This window comes from Xiphias gladius, chromosome 15, assembly GCF_016859285.1.
Source record: "Xiphias gladius isolate SHS-SW01 ecotype Sanya breed wild chromosome 15, ASM1685928v1, whole genome shotgun sequence".
Taxonomy (NCBI): Eukaryota; Metazoa; Chordata; class Actinopteri; order Istiophoriformes; family Xiphiidae; genus Xiphias; species Xiphias gladius.
The window spans coordinates 10,315,371-10,331,868 of NC_053414.1; the positions used below are offsets into that span (position 1 = coordinate 10,315,371).

General features: G+C 42.6%; 1 protein-coding gene across 4 annotated transcripts in view; it reads right to left on the reverse strand.

Annotated features, from left to right (window-relative positions):
• Nucleotides 1-2,383: 2,383 nt before the first annotated feature.
• fat1a (FAT atypical cadherin 1a) overlaps nucleotides 2,384-16,498 on the reverse strand; it is an 82,013-nt gene continuing 67,898 nt past the window's right edge. For 3 of the 4 annotated variants that reach the window (XM_040146052.1, XM_040146051.1, XM_040146053.1), the window contains exons 18-29: nucleotides 14,937-15,134; nucleotides 13,646-14,251; nucleotides 12,313-12,535; nucleotides 12,079-12,210; nucleotides 11,838-11,995; nucleotides 10,596-11,064; nucleotides 9,713-9,866; nucleotides 9,126-9,236; nucleotides 8,337-8,980; nucleotides 7,087-7,224; nucleotides 5,221-5,256; nucleotides 2,384-4,006 (exon numbers count right to left, since the gene is read on the reverse strand). In XM_040146052.1, the coding sequence (XP_040001986.1) occupies nucleotides 3,327-4,006; nucleotides 5,221-5,256; nucleotides 7,087-7,224; nucleotides 8,337-8,980; nucleotides 9,126-9,236; nucleotides 9,713-9,866; nucleotides 10,596-11,064; nucleotides 11,838-11,995; nucleotides 12,079-12,210; nucleotides 12,313-12,535; nucleotides 13,646-14,251; nucleotides 14,937-15,134 (3,549 nt within the window). In that variant the 3' untranslated portion in view covers nucleotides 2,384-3,326. The remainder of the gene's footprint in view (nucleotides 4,007-5,220; nucleotides 5,257-7,086; nucleotides 7,225-8,336; nucleotides 8,981-9,125; nucleotides 9,237-9,712; nucleotides 9,867-10,595; nucleotides 11,065-11,837; nucleotides 11,996-12,078; nucleotides 12,211-12,312; nucleotides 12,536-13,645; nucleotides 14,252-14,936; nucleotides 15,135-16,498) is intronic. The other variant, XM_040146054.1, reaches the window with a different exon arrangement.

Genomic DNA, 16,498 nt, shown 5'->3' on the forward strand with positions numbered 1-16,498 from the left:
TGTTGTACTACAGACTCCCAGCCTCCCAGCTGAAAGCTAATAACCACGACCCTTGAAGCAGAACACCTCCCTTCCCGCCGAACTGCATTCATGATTCCACAATATGACTAATGCATTAATAGGTACGAAAGTCTTAATTTATTTAATGGAAAAACGCCTGGTGGCATTTCCAGAGTTAATTGGATCCATCAAGCATGACATTAAGCAGCACATGAGTGGTTGCAAAGTTGAACGATTACCCACTGCTGCTAGATTTTGAAATACATACGTTTCTCCTCATTACAACTCGCAGACAGTGGAGCTGCTTGAAACCTGAGCGATGGTTTTGAAAATGTTTCCTTTTTTGTTCTGCAACCCCGCTGGGAGAGAATTGTCTACTCCCACTACTCCGAAGCAAATGGGTCTATGCACGAGCCTTCTCTCACAGCGAAAAAATGCATAGAGGTGGAGGAGAAATGCATAGGTGGAGTCTGCGGCCGACTGTTTCGAAACCAAGGAATGTATTCAACTGCACTTTGATGCTTGGAGAAGCGGCGCAGCGCGACAACACCACCCGTGGGAAAGCGGTACAAGAACGAATGTGGGCTGAAAAAAAGCAGGAAATTCTAGAGAACAAACAATTTGTCGAGGTGAACACATCAGACCTAACTGAGTTGATACCTGGCCGATCTTTTTTAAATTTAATGAGACTTAACCTGGTCAAATATAGTGTATGTCAACACAAATGTGTTATAGGTATACTTTATAAAGGATTTATGCGCTTTAATTCATAGCTTTATCAAAACAATAACTCATTGTTTTACGGGGGTTATTTTCCAAACCAGTCCCTGCTCAGGACCAGTTACCAATAGCATGACCGCCCGCAGATTCTTCCTAGTTTCCGGTCTTTACGCTAAGCTAAGCTTCAAATAAATATTTACTGCAGAGAGAAAATGGGAGTGGTATAACAATCTCCTCACCTGGCACTAGGCAAGAAAGCCAAAACACCTGTTTCCCAAAATGTGGAACTATTCCTTTAAATTTGGAACGCCAGGCTTGAAAGATTATTAGAAACTGATGAGTCACTCCGCAGTTATAAAATTACATCTAAAACTGCAGAGCCGATGGCTTATATCAACCTAACTCCACTAATAAAGGGTCTTTAGCTTCTCACTTTATAATATGCCATCGGCTCTGCAGTTATAAATGTTTTGGGTTCTTCCACAACGATAATCCAGGAAGTCTGCAGCTCTTCGCCTATTAAGTTACCCACTGTATGTGTACAATTTGAAAATGTCCCCCAGTGGTACTATCCCAAAAGACAGCAAAGCCCACTGCCATTTATGTGACTGCAGTAGAATCGCATTAAAAATGTATTTCCTCAGATCACTGGAGAGATCTTCCTAATGAAAGGACACCGTGAGTTATGCCGCACAACTGTTGGCTATTTAAGCATTAAGATACTTATTAATACAACTATAAAAGCCATTAGTTGCTTAGTATTCCTCATTATAAAGAGGCACTGAGATTGCATCCAGCATGCACCCCAGTATGTGGCACAGTAGGAGGACTAGTCAGTCCCGCGAGGGACCGTAACCAGGTCAGCGCTGCGCACCGAGCCAAACAGCGCGAAAAGACAGGGCGCGGACCGACTGCCGTGGTAGCCCAGGCCTGGATATGTCAGGGTCATGTTAGTTTATCGGCCTCATGTGAGACAACGAGCGTTTGTTGATACAAGCAGCCACAGGGAGTCGGAGGAGGGAGGTGATACCAAAGTGTCACTCTGCAACAAGATGTGATGGAGAGTTCATGATTTTGATTTTTTTTTTTTTTTTTTTAAAACACGATGCAGTTTCCTGTTTGGTTTCCCCTTAAACACTGAAGCCTCGTGATTGTTAATGTCCTCTTATTCCACGCCCCCTGACAGTATCATATTTTTCTGTATCAGCATGTCCCAACCCCTCATTGAAACCGTATGTTTTAAGAGAGTAAAATATTTTTTTTACTGAGGCGGCGTTGAATCAAATGGAAAATTTTAAACACATTTCCTCGAAATTGAGAGTGGCATATTTGGTATCTCTGGAATCTCCACTACAACTAGAAATAAAGGTTTGTGTGGTTTTGTTTCTTTAAAACCATTGAAATGTTACTCTATGTAAAATGTTTTTAAAACTATACACCGATATGCATATATATCTCTGTGTAACAATCAACACTGGAATATATTATTAGGATAATCTACACGTTTATTTGTAATTCATCACATAATGTATGTTATACTTGATTATGCACAGACAATACTAGCGACAGCAGCAGTACTTTGACTAGATTGCTTCTTACTTCTTCAACTTGGTTATACTCATTCACATGCTTTGGAAATGAATTCACTTGGAGACAGTAGAAATATTTTTTAGGAATAATTTATTGCCAGTAGGAAAGCGTGAGCTTGTGGCAGTATTCAATAAAAACCTTAACAAGACCATAGCATTGCTCACAAACACATAGACACCTGAAAAAGTCACGTGTCCATGGATAACTCCGCACTATAAATATATTGGGTCCCATTTTCTTGGTGGAAAAATAAAGAGGTTCCAAAGTCAAAATTTACAAACAAACAAATAAAAAAAACAACAACACAAGAATATGCAGTCGTTCACTGAAGACCCTTTTTGAAATGAGCAGGAGACGATAAACTTTACGAGTACACTGTGCGGGAAAGCCCACGCTCTTCTCTCTCTTTTTTTAACATTTCTTTTTTTGTGAATGTAAGCACAGTAAGGCTGATAATGTCACACCATTTAAGTCTTTTTTTTTTGAAAATAAAAGCATAGAATATCTACAAAACCTAGTAAACTTTGAAATCAAAACTGTACATTTAAATTTACATTGAAAATGAGGACTTGTATAAAAACATTTTGCTTGGTTGTATTTATAGAAACAAAGATATTGTGGTGAAATCTTCTCTTTTCTTTTTTTTCCTGTTGTACACTGAAATGTTGAACCTTCGGACAATCCACTTCCTGTGTGAGATGACAGTTACTTAAAGCAATGGCACCGCCAACTCAAAGGGGCAGGAGTTGGACTGAGCAGACGCAAAGATGCTACAGAGTCTCTCTTATAGCTTCTTCGGATCTTCTCAGGCGATTCGCCTTCAAAACCAGTCTCAACAACCCGTGTTTTGACTCGATTCACTGTGTTGTTGTTGTTGTTGTTGTTGTTGTTGCTGTTGCCGTTGTTGTTGTTGTGTTCTGTGTGTCCACATACTGTGCGTGTTTTGTGTGGGTGGTATGTGAGGGGCTAACATCAGGTGTAGCTGTGGGTTCAGGCACTTTTGTTTGGATCCAGTGTCAGACTTCAGTGTGCTGCTGGGAGTCCAGCGCCGGGATGGCCAGCCGCTCAAAGTGGCCCTCGTCGCCGCTTTCGTAGTCGCTTATCATGACCTCGGACTCCTCGCAGCACGCCGACATGTCCGAGCAAGAGGCTGTGGAAGTGTACAGAGACATGGACATGTTGTCCAGAGCTGAGGAGTCAAAGTCCTGACTACAACCTAAAGGGTAGCCCCCTCTGTAGCCACTGGTGCCCAAGGTAGAAGCTGGGGTGGTGTTGGCTGAGGTGGAAGTAGCCCCTTGGCCCTCGGTGTCACCCCCATCGCTCGGGTAGGAGTGCTGCGGCAGGTACTGGTTAAGGCTGTAGAGCTGGGGCAGGGCCGGGCGCTGGCGGACCCCGCCAGAGCCACCTGGGCCGGCCGCAGGCGGGTCCAAGTCTCTGCCCAGGGGCCGCAGGGTGTCGCAACGGTCGCCGTACTCCGGCAGAGGTGGCGGCGGCAGGTCGTCGTTGGCAGGGAAGTCCTCTGGCGGTGGAGGGAAATCGCTCTCAATGTCGAAGCCGCCGGGATAGTAGTCGGTGTCGATGGCACTCGGGTCACTGTACAGAGGGGCAGGCGACTCCACAACCTCATACTGTGGAAACTCCTGGATTCCAGGAAGTTGAACACTTGGCATCCAATCAGACGTGTCCCAGTGATATCCTGTTTGAGAAAGAAAAAAGCGCACACCACACATTAGTGTTTGTAAGGCTCAATGCATCACATCCAGTTATTAACAGTCACCAAATGCCATCATGTTAATGTTAAAGAACCCACACCATGCAACAGGAACACAGTACAAAGTCACACCAACACAATTTGTTCATTAATACACACTTAGCTTCACACCACTTTGTGAGAGAATCTTTTAAAAACACACTGTGGACACACTCACAAACTTAAAGACAGTGAAATGAAAAAAAATCTCCCTGATTTCTTCTTTCAGCTATCTCTTATAATATCCCAACACTATGTAAAAGAATACTTTTTGATTATTTCTTTTCCTCCTGTAAAACATTGATATATTCGTAATGACTCATCTTGAACTTGGGACATATACGTGGATGTGTCTGATCAAATGTAATTTGGGGCGATGACCTAGCCCCATGCTCGTGGGTCGTAGTTTACATTTTCAAGAGAGCATGTTTCAATCTAACAACACGAGTGAGGGAGATGTGGGTAAGATCCCAGAGTCCGCTACAGCTCTGTACCTGATTACAGCTCCAAAATCGATCCAATCAGATCTGTAGGATTTGATTTTAATCTCTCTCGTAATCATACCTCGCCCACATATTCGGATTCACTCAGAAACACGTCACACAAATGAAGCCACAGACGGTCTAACTTTCGTTTCACTGTGACTTTAAGGCAGAGTTATCCTTCCCCCCACCGCCTCACCAAACGTATCTAAAAATATTATGGAACTCTGAGGTTAAATAAACCATTTGAACAAACAGTAAATTTCAGGGTCTAAGTCTTTTAAAAATAGTTACTGTAGATCCTGTGACAAACTCTTACACAGACACACATACTGTATACAAACACAAACGACTGAGAATATTTCCAGTTAGTTGCTGAGCAAAACCTCAGATCACATAACACTCGGATTAACATCCTCTCTAATGTTGTCGCCACATCAAAGCCATGCAGGGGAATGGTTTTTGGGCTAATAAATAATCTTAAGGAGGCGGTCGTAAAACCTTACGAGGCCACCGATGCAGAAAGCGCTCAGCGTCACACCAGCTTTACCTTGCTGCAGGAGGTTTAACCCTCTCCTCATTAAGCTTTGGGGTTAGTGGTTAAGAGTTAGAGGGTGGGATCGGGGGAAACACCAGTGTACATCAGGCAAACAAAGATGAAAAAAAAAAAAAAGTCACCTCTTGGGTTCTTGATATCATGAGCCAAAAAAGACTCTTTATGTGAGGCAAGGAGGAGAAGAAAGAGAAAGAACAAGTCACATTAGAACCTGAGAAGGAAGGAGCAATCGGCTCAGAACACAAATGAAATGAGGACAATGAAACACTAAAAGACAAAATAATGATAAAGAGTGACAGGTTAATTAATGGACGACAAGTTTGCCATTTTCTTAAACAGACTTCTTGAGGTGTGTAATCAAAAGTTGTCAAATATCAATGCTGGGACTTGAAGGCCCCTCTTCCGTGCCTGTTTAAGTCGGTATTTGCACATCTTTTTAAGCAGCAGCTGAATCTATAAAAGGCACATGTCAGGGTTGGATGGTGTTTGTCTGTGTAAGATAATGGCAACTCTACAACCTACACTTCGCATCCCGACACCAAGGACAAAACTAATGGCACATGGAAGCAGTAAAAAGAGTACCTTTCTTCTTCCACCATGTCAACAACAGAGTTGGCAAGGTGGATTACTGTCACTATGGAGGCTTGTGAAAGGGAAGGGAAGGGCGAGTGGATGGAAGAGATCTAGCATTAGTACAAATGCTTTTGTAGTTTAGAAAGAAAGAAAAAAAAAATATGGAGTACACGGTGGTGGGATTGATGCCAACACAAGTGACAATTCCCACACATTTTGCTGTCCTCGTCGACGGACACACTTTTTTTTTTTTCTTGGCTGGGCACAAGACGATGGGTGGAAGGTAACACAGTGTGGGGGAGGGTCTGTTTTTTTTTTTTAATGCAAGATAACACACAACAACAACAACAACAACAACAACATACTGAGATGCTACGGGGTGCCATTGACAGTACACATGGAAGAATCAGTGAAATTCCCCGGAGACAGAAACGCATTTCTAACCCTAAACACAGAGAAAGGCTTGTGTGTGTCTGGGAAACAAACTGAGGAAATAGAATTACCTGCTCAGAACATATCCCATGTCTAGTTTGTTTTGGGATTCATTCTCTTTTTCAGGGGTGCAGATGCAGGTTTTGATGACTTATGAGCAGCACAAACCCAATCATGATATCCCAGTGATGACAGAGGGGGATAAGTATGATATGAAGAGGAACTGGGAGAACATAACATGTGTGTATATACCCTTGTGATATGTTCCTTGATGCTTGCTTTAAACATCTGTTTGTGGCTATGTTTTGAAGAAAAAGAACAGAGACACACAGAAGGGGAAAAAAAAAAACATGCTTTTAAATAAAAAATGAAAACGCAGATGTCTGTCAAAGTCAATGACCTCGTGAGTGATTTTCAAACAGAACATAACTGCTGTCTGAGTAAGTCATCAAACTCCTTTTTTTTTGAAGCTGAGCACAGCTAAACTGAGACAGGCTGAATGGAAAACAGGGTCAGAATGCTTTTTTTTTTTTAATATATATAATCCCAGGAGAATTACACAGCACAAGTTGGTGTGATTGCTTCCGTCTGTACCGGTAGTGATTGAGGACTTACAGGCTGGACCCCCTATTTAAAACCTTGTTCTGGATCTGTGGACTGATTTGATCCATATGGGAGCTGAAGCCCCGCAGCGAAGAGAAAGAGAAAAAGAACATGTGACCCCAGAGTAACCGTTTGGGCCATCCATTTTGAGCATGCAAAGAAAGTGTGTTAGCGTTTAAATCATCAATGCTCTACAAGACAAAAGGTAACTGCTGCAAAATGGTGCAGGCTGAACAGACCAAAAAACAATAACTCATCACAAGTGCAAAAATGACATTTCCTACATGTGTCTGTACAGTGTTTTTTCAAACTATGCTGTCTTGTTAGATTTTCTCCAATCACTAGGAGGGATAGATTTAACATGCTGAGCGGCGGCATACCGTTATCATCACATGACTCCGACTGGAAGGAGCTGAGGGACTGGACCTCAGACATGCTGCCCCTGGTGTTATAGGGGTGACAGGCACTGTCCTCTACCGGCTTCTTGGTCAGGCACGGGTCCAAGTCCACCACTTTAGCTAGTAAAGAAAGCGCAGTACAATTTTAGTGTAAACCTACATGTGTGAGATATAAAAACGTCCTGTGTAGGGCATAGCGATAAGGTTGAAATCCATTAGTAGAGTACAAAGATGTGCAACAAACTTTTGAATATACAAATACGCGATATCAGGTGTTTGTGGATATTTCTGCATTTAAATAGTTGAAAATCAATATCAAACATATACTTTTTTGGTTGATCATAATACAATGGTCTGGTTTGTTTATAATATTGTCAAATTTATGTAAATTTTATGTAATGAGCTGTGACTCATGTCAAACAGTGGAGCACAGTGGAACACATGTAAAACCACAATGATTTTCTCTAATTTGGAATTTACTTTGGCAACACTTTATTTTAAGGGCCCATAATTTCTTAACAATTTCCTTGCCAGTTTACTGGGAAGAACTGCATAATGTGGAGCAAATTAGAGAAAACAGAGACAAAGTTCTGTTCTTTTAGTTTTTTAAAATAGACTTTAGTAAGGTGTGTTGAGTCTATAAGCAGTTGTTAACTTCCAGGGGAATTTCCCTCAAAGAACTGCCCCATTTAAACCAAAGTAAATTCATTCATTATGTATTTATTTAATTTTAGAAACTCCATTGTCCATACCATATATGCTGAATTGCAAGCTTGCCCCTGGAAACATTTACAGGTTAAACTCTCAAATAATTGTAACTGGAAGTTAATATAGTCTCTATTTTCTCTATAATTAGTACCAAATTACACCATCTGTTACAGGAACTCTCCAAGGAAACTATTAGGAAATCACAGAAACGTTAAATTAAACGTTACCTAGAATCTCACTAAATATGACGACACAGGTCCACTGACAGTTAGCGATGATTCTGCATTATCCTGACCTAGTCCTCCATATGTTAAAGTCTCTTAGGGGGCAGGCTGACACTAGGCCACCCGCATTAAAACATATGTGCACCCTCAATAAAAGCCCATGCTATGCACAGTGTCAAATGCATTAAATGTAAAAAAGTGTCACAACAGTAGTAATTTAGAACTCAATGGACCTCCTACCTGTTGCCCAGCAATAAGACACAGGTAACTAAAGCTGCTGCCAGCTAGAAGCAAACTTACTGTCATAATCATAGTCCCAGTTTGGCTTCTGGATGGAGTCGCTGTCTGAGACTGAGTTGGAGGGAGGGGGTGGGGGGAGATTGGGTGCTACGCTGCACACGGCCACAGTTTTGCGGTGACCGTGTACAGAGTCTGGGTTGAAGGTGCTGAACTCAGGATGCTCCGGGATGGCCGAGCCCTCGAACGAGTTCCTGTCCAGGTTGTTTCGGGAGTCGCTGGGAATGCTGGGAGTGTAGGAGATGGGCCGCACAGGGACCTGAGGCGGGATGTCGGAGTAGATGTTCTTGTTGAGTTTGGCGTCAAAGTAAGGTCTCTGGAGGAAGGAGTGAGGCACGTTTGAACCTCCAGGATGTTTGTCGTCATTGTTGGTCTTCGACTTGCTGCGACAGGCCTTCTTGCGGATGATGATGAAGATGAGGACCAGGATGAAGATGCTGGAGACAAAGACCACAATGCCAATCACCTCCTCCAGGCCGATGTTCCAGGAGGTGGAGATGAATTCATTGCGGACCTCAGCACGGAGTTCACACATGTGCCCGCTGAAACCCAGCGAGCAGTTACACTTGTAGGAGCCGTATGTGTTCTGGCACTGGCCTCCGTTGGCACAGGGGTTCTTGATGCACTCATCGACATCACTCAGGCACCTGGACAACACATGGGTATTAAGTGAGGTGTATTGGAAGGTGAAAAGCTGAATATTACAAACTACTGTTGCAGGGGATCAGACTTGTCAGGTTGGAAATATTACATCACTTATTCAGTTCAGTTCATGAATTTGAAAAGACAAACCTGTCTCCTTGGAAGCCTGCTTCGCATTCACATACTGGACCATCCAGACTGTCAATACACTTTCCGTTGTTTTTACAGGGGTTGTCTCTGCAGTACGGCCCCAGCTGGCACCTGATCTCAAAACAAGTTTTCATAAGCAACCCAAAGAAACTCCATTGCTGAGATTTGTATTCAGGGGTAAATTGGTGAAAATTACAAATGTAGCTTTTATATTGCTGCAGGATAAACTACTGTGCAAATTAATGGGCAAGACATAATTACAAAAATTGACAAATTAGAGGTTTGCAAGTCCCTCAGACTTGAGAAATGCTGGTCAGGTTCAGACTACCAATATAATCATTACCATTCATCATTAAATATTACTACTGAGCGTTAATTTCAGTATTAAATTACATTGAATGCTATAGAGCCTACTGATCATATTATCTTTATCTCCCTTCATCATATCATCATTATGACACACACACACACACACACACACACACACACAAAATCCCTCTACCAATGTTGCATCAATGCTGCACGTTTGCTGACTACGTTCACCTTTTCTATTTACAATTGAGACGAAAAAGAAAGAGTTGTTATACCTCTGTCCTGAGTACTGCCCTCTACACTGGCAGTAGAAGTCCTCCGCACGAGGGACACAGGTGCCTCCGTACAGGCAGGGGTTGGAGGCACAAGGGCTTATGCCAATCTCACAGTGGGTGCCCATGAAAGAGGCAGGACACTTACAGAAGTAACCTGGAGTATGAGGAAGAAAGCAAAGTAAGGACACTCATGCTGAGCAAGTGTCCATTTCTGAACTACTATAAAATCTCAAACAAAAGCCACTTTGGTTACAACAACTGGGACTGTGTTGTCTGTTAAAACAAGTAAAGGTCAGCAACGCTGGAAGTCAGGAAAAACAAAATTACTGGTACTTTCACTTTAATGGCTCGCTCGGTAAATTCTGCATAATTTACATTTTCTAAGCATAAATGTCAACAGGATAATAACACAGCCAGTATGTGCTGACTGTACTGTTGTTGGGACTTTTTTTGTAAGTAATATGATGATACTGAAACTCAACACATCCTGCAGATAATTTAAAAAACTCCTGGGTGAGAGATTATGCCTCCTGAACAGGTTTTTTTTTTGTTTTTAATGTGAAATGTTCTTACTATTAATTAACCTGCCTCAACTTGCCCATCTTGAGTGAGAACCTGGTTCAACTCTTAGATAGATAAATTTGAGAATTCGTGCTTCTCCATGTTGCAAGTAACAGAAAAGAAGCTATGACTGATTTGCAGTCAAAGAAAGCGAAGATATAGAATTTAGGACACGATTAAAACTCCTCTTAATCTCCTCCAAACCTAAGAAAAGGTACAAGCACTCAAGTAGTACAGGATACAAAAAAAGGAGAACTGGAAGTTCAAATTAAGCAGCTTCAGCGGAAATCTGACTGAGTGCAGTGAGCTGAGCAGGACAGACCTCCATTAGGCAGCGAGGTGCAGCTCCCGCCGTTGGTGCAGGGGTTGCTAGAACAACTCTCAGCAGGTGCGAGTGCACAGCCTGGAGCCACATCCACAATGTCCTCCAGCACAGCATGGGCCCGGTGAGCTTGGGTGTTGAGAGGCAGCTCCTGGCCATTCAGGGTGATGGCCTCCATGCAGCCGCGGAGCCCGTTGGTGACAGGCAGGCTCCGTCCATGGCGAGAGGATGCATGCTGGCGTACGTGACCGCCAAAGTATATACTGTTGTCGAGGTTGAGGGTACGCAGGGTGCCCGGTGCCGTGCCTGAGGCGGCGTGTACTCGGTCCAACACCAGCTTAGCATAGTTACCATCCACCTCTAGCGAGACAGTGTGCCACTCCCCGTCGTTAACCTGAGCGCTGTGGACTGACACGAGGCCGGGGCCACTGCCACAGTCAAACTTGTACTGCAGGCGGCCGTTCACAATCTATGATTAGAGGTAGAAAATACAGAGTTAGAACATGGTAAACCGTCAGTATATATCAGATTAACACTCCGCAAGATTAATACTTGGCTGGAGAAATTGTAATCAAATCATCAAGTCACCATTATAAATCAACGTATGGCACTGTCATTAATCACGCCCTATCAGAGAATGCAGGGCGCATCCGATTATTTTTTGATTAATGATGTCACACATTACCAGCTTTATACAACAATATAACTTCTGTTCACGCCTCTAAAATAAACATGGGATCTGTAGATATTAAAAGCCTTACATGGCAGTCTGATAAACAATAACTGCCTTCTAGTCAGGCAGGTTTTAGTCTGGCATGCAGTCTGCTCTACCAGACAGACTCTAAAAGGAATGTGTGGAAAACTGCTTTCTGTTTCCCTCCGAGTACTAAAATAGCTCTTGTGTGTGATTTTGTCAGCCCACCACCAGATTCCCATAGTCCCTCATGTGAGAGGAGTATCCAAAATGGCTTTCTGAACCCTGCAGCATAGTTGGCTGGTACCCATGGCTGGATGGTCTCAAGGGAAGGCAAGTCGTTTGGGTGTTTATTAAGCCCTTCTGATATGGAAATGCTGGGTGGTAATACAAGGATTGGCCAAGAAATGCAGAGGAACAATCAGTCTAGACCTAATTAGGATAAGTGAATTTATCATGTTCAGAGGCTGAAGGAACAAATGTATGATTACAGCGGAGTAATAGGGCTGGTAAAATAGGTTTACACACACACACACACACAAACACACCTCAAGGATGCTGTAGTCCGTTCCTTTAGCATACATGACAGTTGCATGGCTGGAGAAGGTCCTGAGCCTCAGGGACAGTTTCATCAATTCCTTGTTCTCATTCTCCAACAGGTGATATTTCACATAGCCGCTGCCGCTGAACGTCAGCGAGTGGCCATCTGACATGAAGGGACAGACATTTATTAAGCATAGCCGGGACAAAGATATCTAGGGACACGGATAAAGAGGTGGGTGGTCTTACCAGAGCATTTGCTCTTTTTGCCTTCTGGACAAACACAACTGTACATGGTATTTCTAGGATCTGCCACACACTCCATACCCTCAGGACAGGGGTTGTTCTCACACAGGTTGTTCAATACGGGACATCTGCCACCTAAGTACCAAAGTACATCCACTCAGAATAGGAGTTCTAATACACAATAAATGTGGAAATAAATGTGTGTGTGTCTGTGTATATGGGACGTAATCAATCTACCGTCACACTGGCAGGTTGCAGTTCTCTGGTGTCGTGGTGTGACGAAGCTGAGGCGAGCCGTGCTGTAAGTGGACATGGCGGTTTTATCCAGGGAGATGACCTCGTCGCAGAAGTGTAGCGGGCAGTCCAGCCCGGCACACAGCTTCTGCACCACCTTTATGATCCGGACCCCGGTCATCTCCTCGATGACAGCTGCAGACGAGTTCAACTTACGGAAGACAACCTGGGGAAAATTGAGGAAGGAACACCAGAAGACTCAATAAAGAGGATTAGTGCTCAGATAAGTACTCTGACATTCAAGGGTAAGCTGAGACAATTAGTTGATTTATCGGTCAATTGGCAGAATATTAATCTGAAACTATTTTGATAACTGACTAATCGTTTTACTTATTTTTCAAGGAAGTGACAATTGCTACAATGTTCTTGTACTCCAGACAGTTTTATGGACAGGTGAGCTGGAACATAAACTCTGACTGTAACTGAACAAAAAAATTCCACACAATGCCATGTCATCAGGTAAAAGAGCCAAAACATTGTGAATAAAATGAGTGCAAATGTGCAAGATGTTTTGGTTCTTTTACAGTCATTTTAACAGGAAAATTACCAACAATTTGCTGGTTCGTACTTCTCACTTGAGAAGATTTGATGCTTTTCTTTGGCATTTGAAAGTAAACTGAATGTGTTTGGGTTTTGGATTGATAATAAGATAAAACATGGAATTTGCAGATTTCATAATAGGCTCTGTAAAGAGCATTTTTCACTATTTCTGACATTTCATGGTCAAAAGCTTCTGAGATGGGAGTATTTGCTGATCTTTGCTGTTGTATATTAAATGTCTGTGACTTGCTTTTAGCTGAAAAAAATGATCTTCATATTATTGAAAATAATACTTAGCTGCAGCCCTAGAGATAATCATAACTTTTAGAGCTGAAATGATCAGTCAATTAATCAACTACCTGACTGACAGAAAATTATTCAGCGGTTTTGATAATGGTTTTAGTAATTTTGCAAGGAAAAATTCCAAACAATCTGTAGTTCCAACTTTTCAAGTGTTAAGATTTTCAGCTTCTCTCTCTTTTACTTAACTGCAAACTGAATATTTTTGAGTTCTGGACTGTTGGTCCAAATAACTGAGGAGATTACCTTGGGCTCTAAGAAATGTTGACATTTTTCACAAGTATTATAGATTTTACAATTAATTGATTGATGGTCGTTGGTTGCAGCCCAAATCATGTTAATAAATCTTGTTGCCTCAACAACAAAATAAAAGGTTGGCACCATCAGCTGCAAATAAAAGTCTAGACGCATTAAAACTAACTCTGGTTGGTCTTACCTCTTGAGACTGATAGGGGCTTCCAGATCTCTCTAGAGTCAGCAGCACATCCAGATCTCCTTGCTCTGAAGGCTGCAGGCTCACTAACTGCACATCACTCCTCCTCACCCCAGCAATGTTTCTCAGTGCCCGCTGGAAGTTGCGCCAGTAGTCCCCGATAAACTCCTCTGGAGCAATATTTGCAAAGCGTACAGCAATAGAGTTGTCCAGGGCCTGACGAGCTGCTTGCCGAATATGCACGGTGACATCAGCAGCCGTGGTGAAGCGTCCGTCAGTCACCGTCACATTGAGAGGGTAGTGACCCACATCGAGCGGCCGTAGGGCGATAACTTTACCATCAGCGGCGGAAACTGAAAACAAGGCACCGCTCTCATCGCTGGATGAGGAGTAGGACGAAGATGAAGGGGCGAGGCTGTAGGTGAGAGTGTCGTAGATGTCTTGGTCAGTGGCGTGGATCTTGCCCAGGACCCCTCCAGGGTATTCATCGCCAGCGGTGGAGATGAAAATGTCCAGAGGAAGAATCGCAGGAGGGTAGATGCTCTCCTCGATTACACGTACACTGATGAAGGCATTGGAAAAGAGCGGAGGTTTGCCGCTGTCTGATACCTAATATGAGAAAGGAGAAGGAGATACATCCATGAAGAAATAATGTGCACTTTTAAGTTTTTATCTGCAAGAATTATTTTTCCAGCAGCAGAGGGCAATCAAGCTCTTCCACTGCTGACATCCTTGAGTTGACGGCCTCTCCGTACAATAGGTGCTTTAGATATTAAAGTCAACAAAATAGCTACAGATCATGCACTTCATATGGATAGTTATTGGTTCTGTAAGAAAAAAAACAAAACAACTATGACTCAAGTATGAGTGTGCATCTTGTGTATAACAAGACTTCACACTTATATCTCATACTCCATCTGCCCACTGTTTTTGTCCACTGTTCTTTCCTCTAAGGTGACACATCAACATGCAGCAACACACACAACCGTGCCAACTCAAAGCAAATTGGTTTTTATTTATGCTCCTAGTATGAGATGCATTCTGATGCAGCAGCTTTATTGTATGCCTACTTCAATTATGCATTTTATGTGCAGGTGTTTGCAAGGATAAAAGCTGCATTTAAAACATATTAAGAGGGATTAAAGGGTGCAGACGCAGAGATAGCAAGTGAGTGAGGATGACAGAAAAAGTACAGAGTGGGAATAGAAGAGAGACAAATAGATCAGGTTGCTGTGGCTTGATGGTTTAATCAATACAACCTCTCAACCCTGGTTTGTCCTGTTCTATGACTCACCTGTGCTTGAAGTAGGTAGTGTTCTTTACTTTTCCTATTCAGCACCCCCACAGCTACTAGAGCTCCCTGCTGATTGATATGGAAAGCATCGCCCTCGTTCCCATCCACGATGGCAAAGGTGAAAGGTGGGCCATTGTGGGAAGCGTCCCGGTCCGTTACAGTGAGCTGAAGAACACTTGTGCCTTTTGGTCGATTCTCCTGTGGGATACAAAAGGGGAGAGTTTAATATTTGTGGTGAGAGGAGGTGGTTGTCATGAAGCTATTCAGCTCTGTGATTTTTAGCTACAAATGCTTTCTCAGAAGTTAAGATATGCACCCACAGCGCACTGCTGATGTCAGAGAAATGTCTTGCAGCAGTGACTCTCTGAAACTGTCAAATATCTGCCAGGACTATTTTTTTCCAGCTGAAAAAAGCAAAACTCTAGCAATCGTGGTAGGTCAATCAGGTCAGTCCACCACTCCAAACTGAACAAATACTTGATGCACTGCCACGAGATTTTGTACACATACATGGTCTCCAGAGGATAAATAAATTTCACTTTCAATCCTTGACTTTTCCCTTCACAAAACCCGCAGGTCAAAGTTTTCACTTAACCTGTGAATTATATCAAGGTCTACTAAATGGATTGGAACAAAATCCCGCACTAATATTCATGGTTTCCAGATGATGAACTCTAATGACTTTGGTGACCCCTGGATTTCCCCTGGCACCACCAAGAGGTTCACATTTATGATTCTGACTGAGATGACTAAATAACTATTGGATGGGTCACAATTAAATTCTCTCAAGACATCAATGCCCCGCTGAGGATGAATTGTAATAACTCTTGTGCCACCACCAGGTCAAATTTTTAATCTGCCAAATACTATGGTTTGTCGTCTGAGCTCTATTCCGAAAAACTTGAGGCGATATTTGAATTTGCATTTTGCAGTAGTAAAATCCATTTTCTGTCAACTTATAATAACTTCCATCATTGAGTCCTTCCAAAGGATGGATACAGTTAAAGATGAGTTGATGTTCTCCCACTGGTACTAGTGTTTGTCAGTTGTCCTTGTCTAATGGCTGGTCCGCAATTTTGTTTCTGGGCTTCTGATGAGTAACCGTCAAAAGGGACCATGTCAGTTTCACAGTCAAGTCTTTGTTTTTTTTTCTGTACATGAATGGGCTTCAGATGTGTCCCTTCTGTTGAGTCTTTCAAGAAATCACTCAAGACTCTCCTGATATTCCTGGTTTTGTGTAAAGTGTGTGCAGAGCCTGTGTTTTTTTTTTTTTTTTTTGTTCGGTTTTAGTTGTGACTTTGTGCTTCACTTTGATCAAAGTTCCAGAGAGAGTAAAATAAAGCCAGTCAGGATTTTTTCAGGGGCAAAGTAATGTTTCATCCTGATGGGCTTGAGCTGCTTTCAACGTGTACTGTGCCTCCTGAATCCCTCTTATATTACTTTTTTAGTTTTCTAAACAGACAAGAAAAGTGGAAATTAATCACCCTCCCTCCGACCTTTGGAATTGTTACCCCCCCTTTTTTTTGATTTTCCAAACAAGGATATATGTGCATTACCTTTCA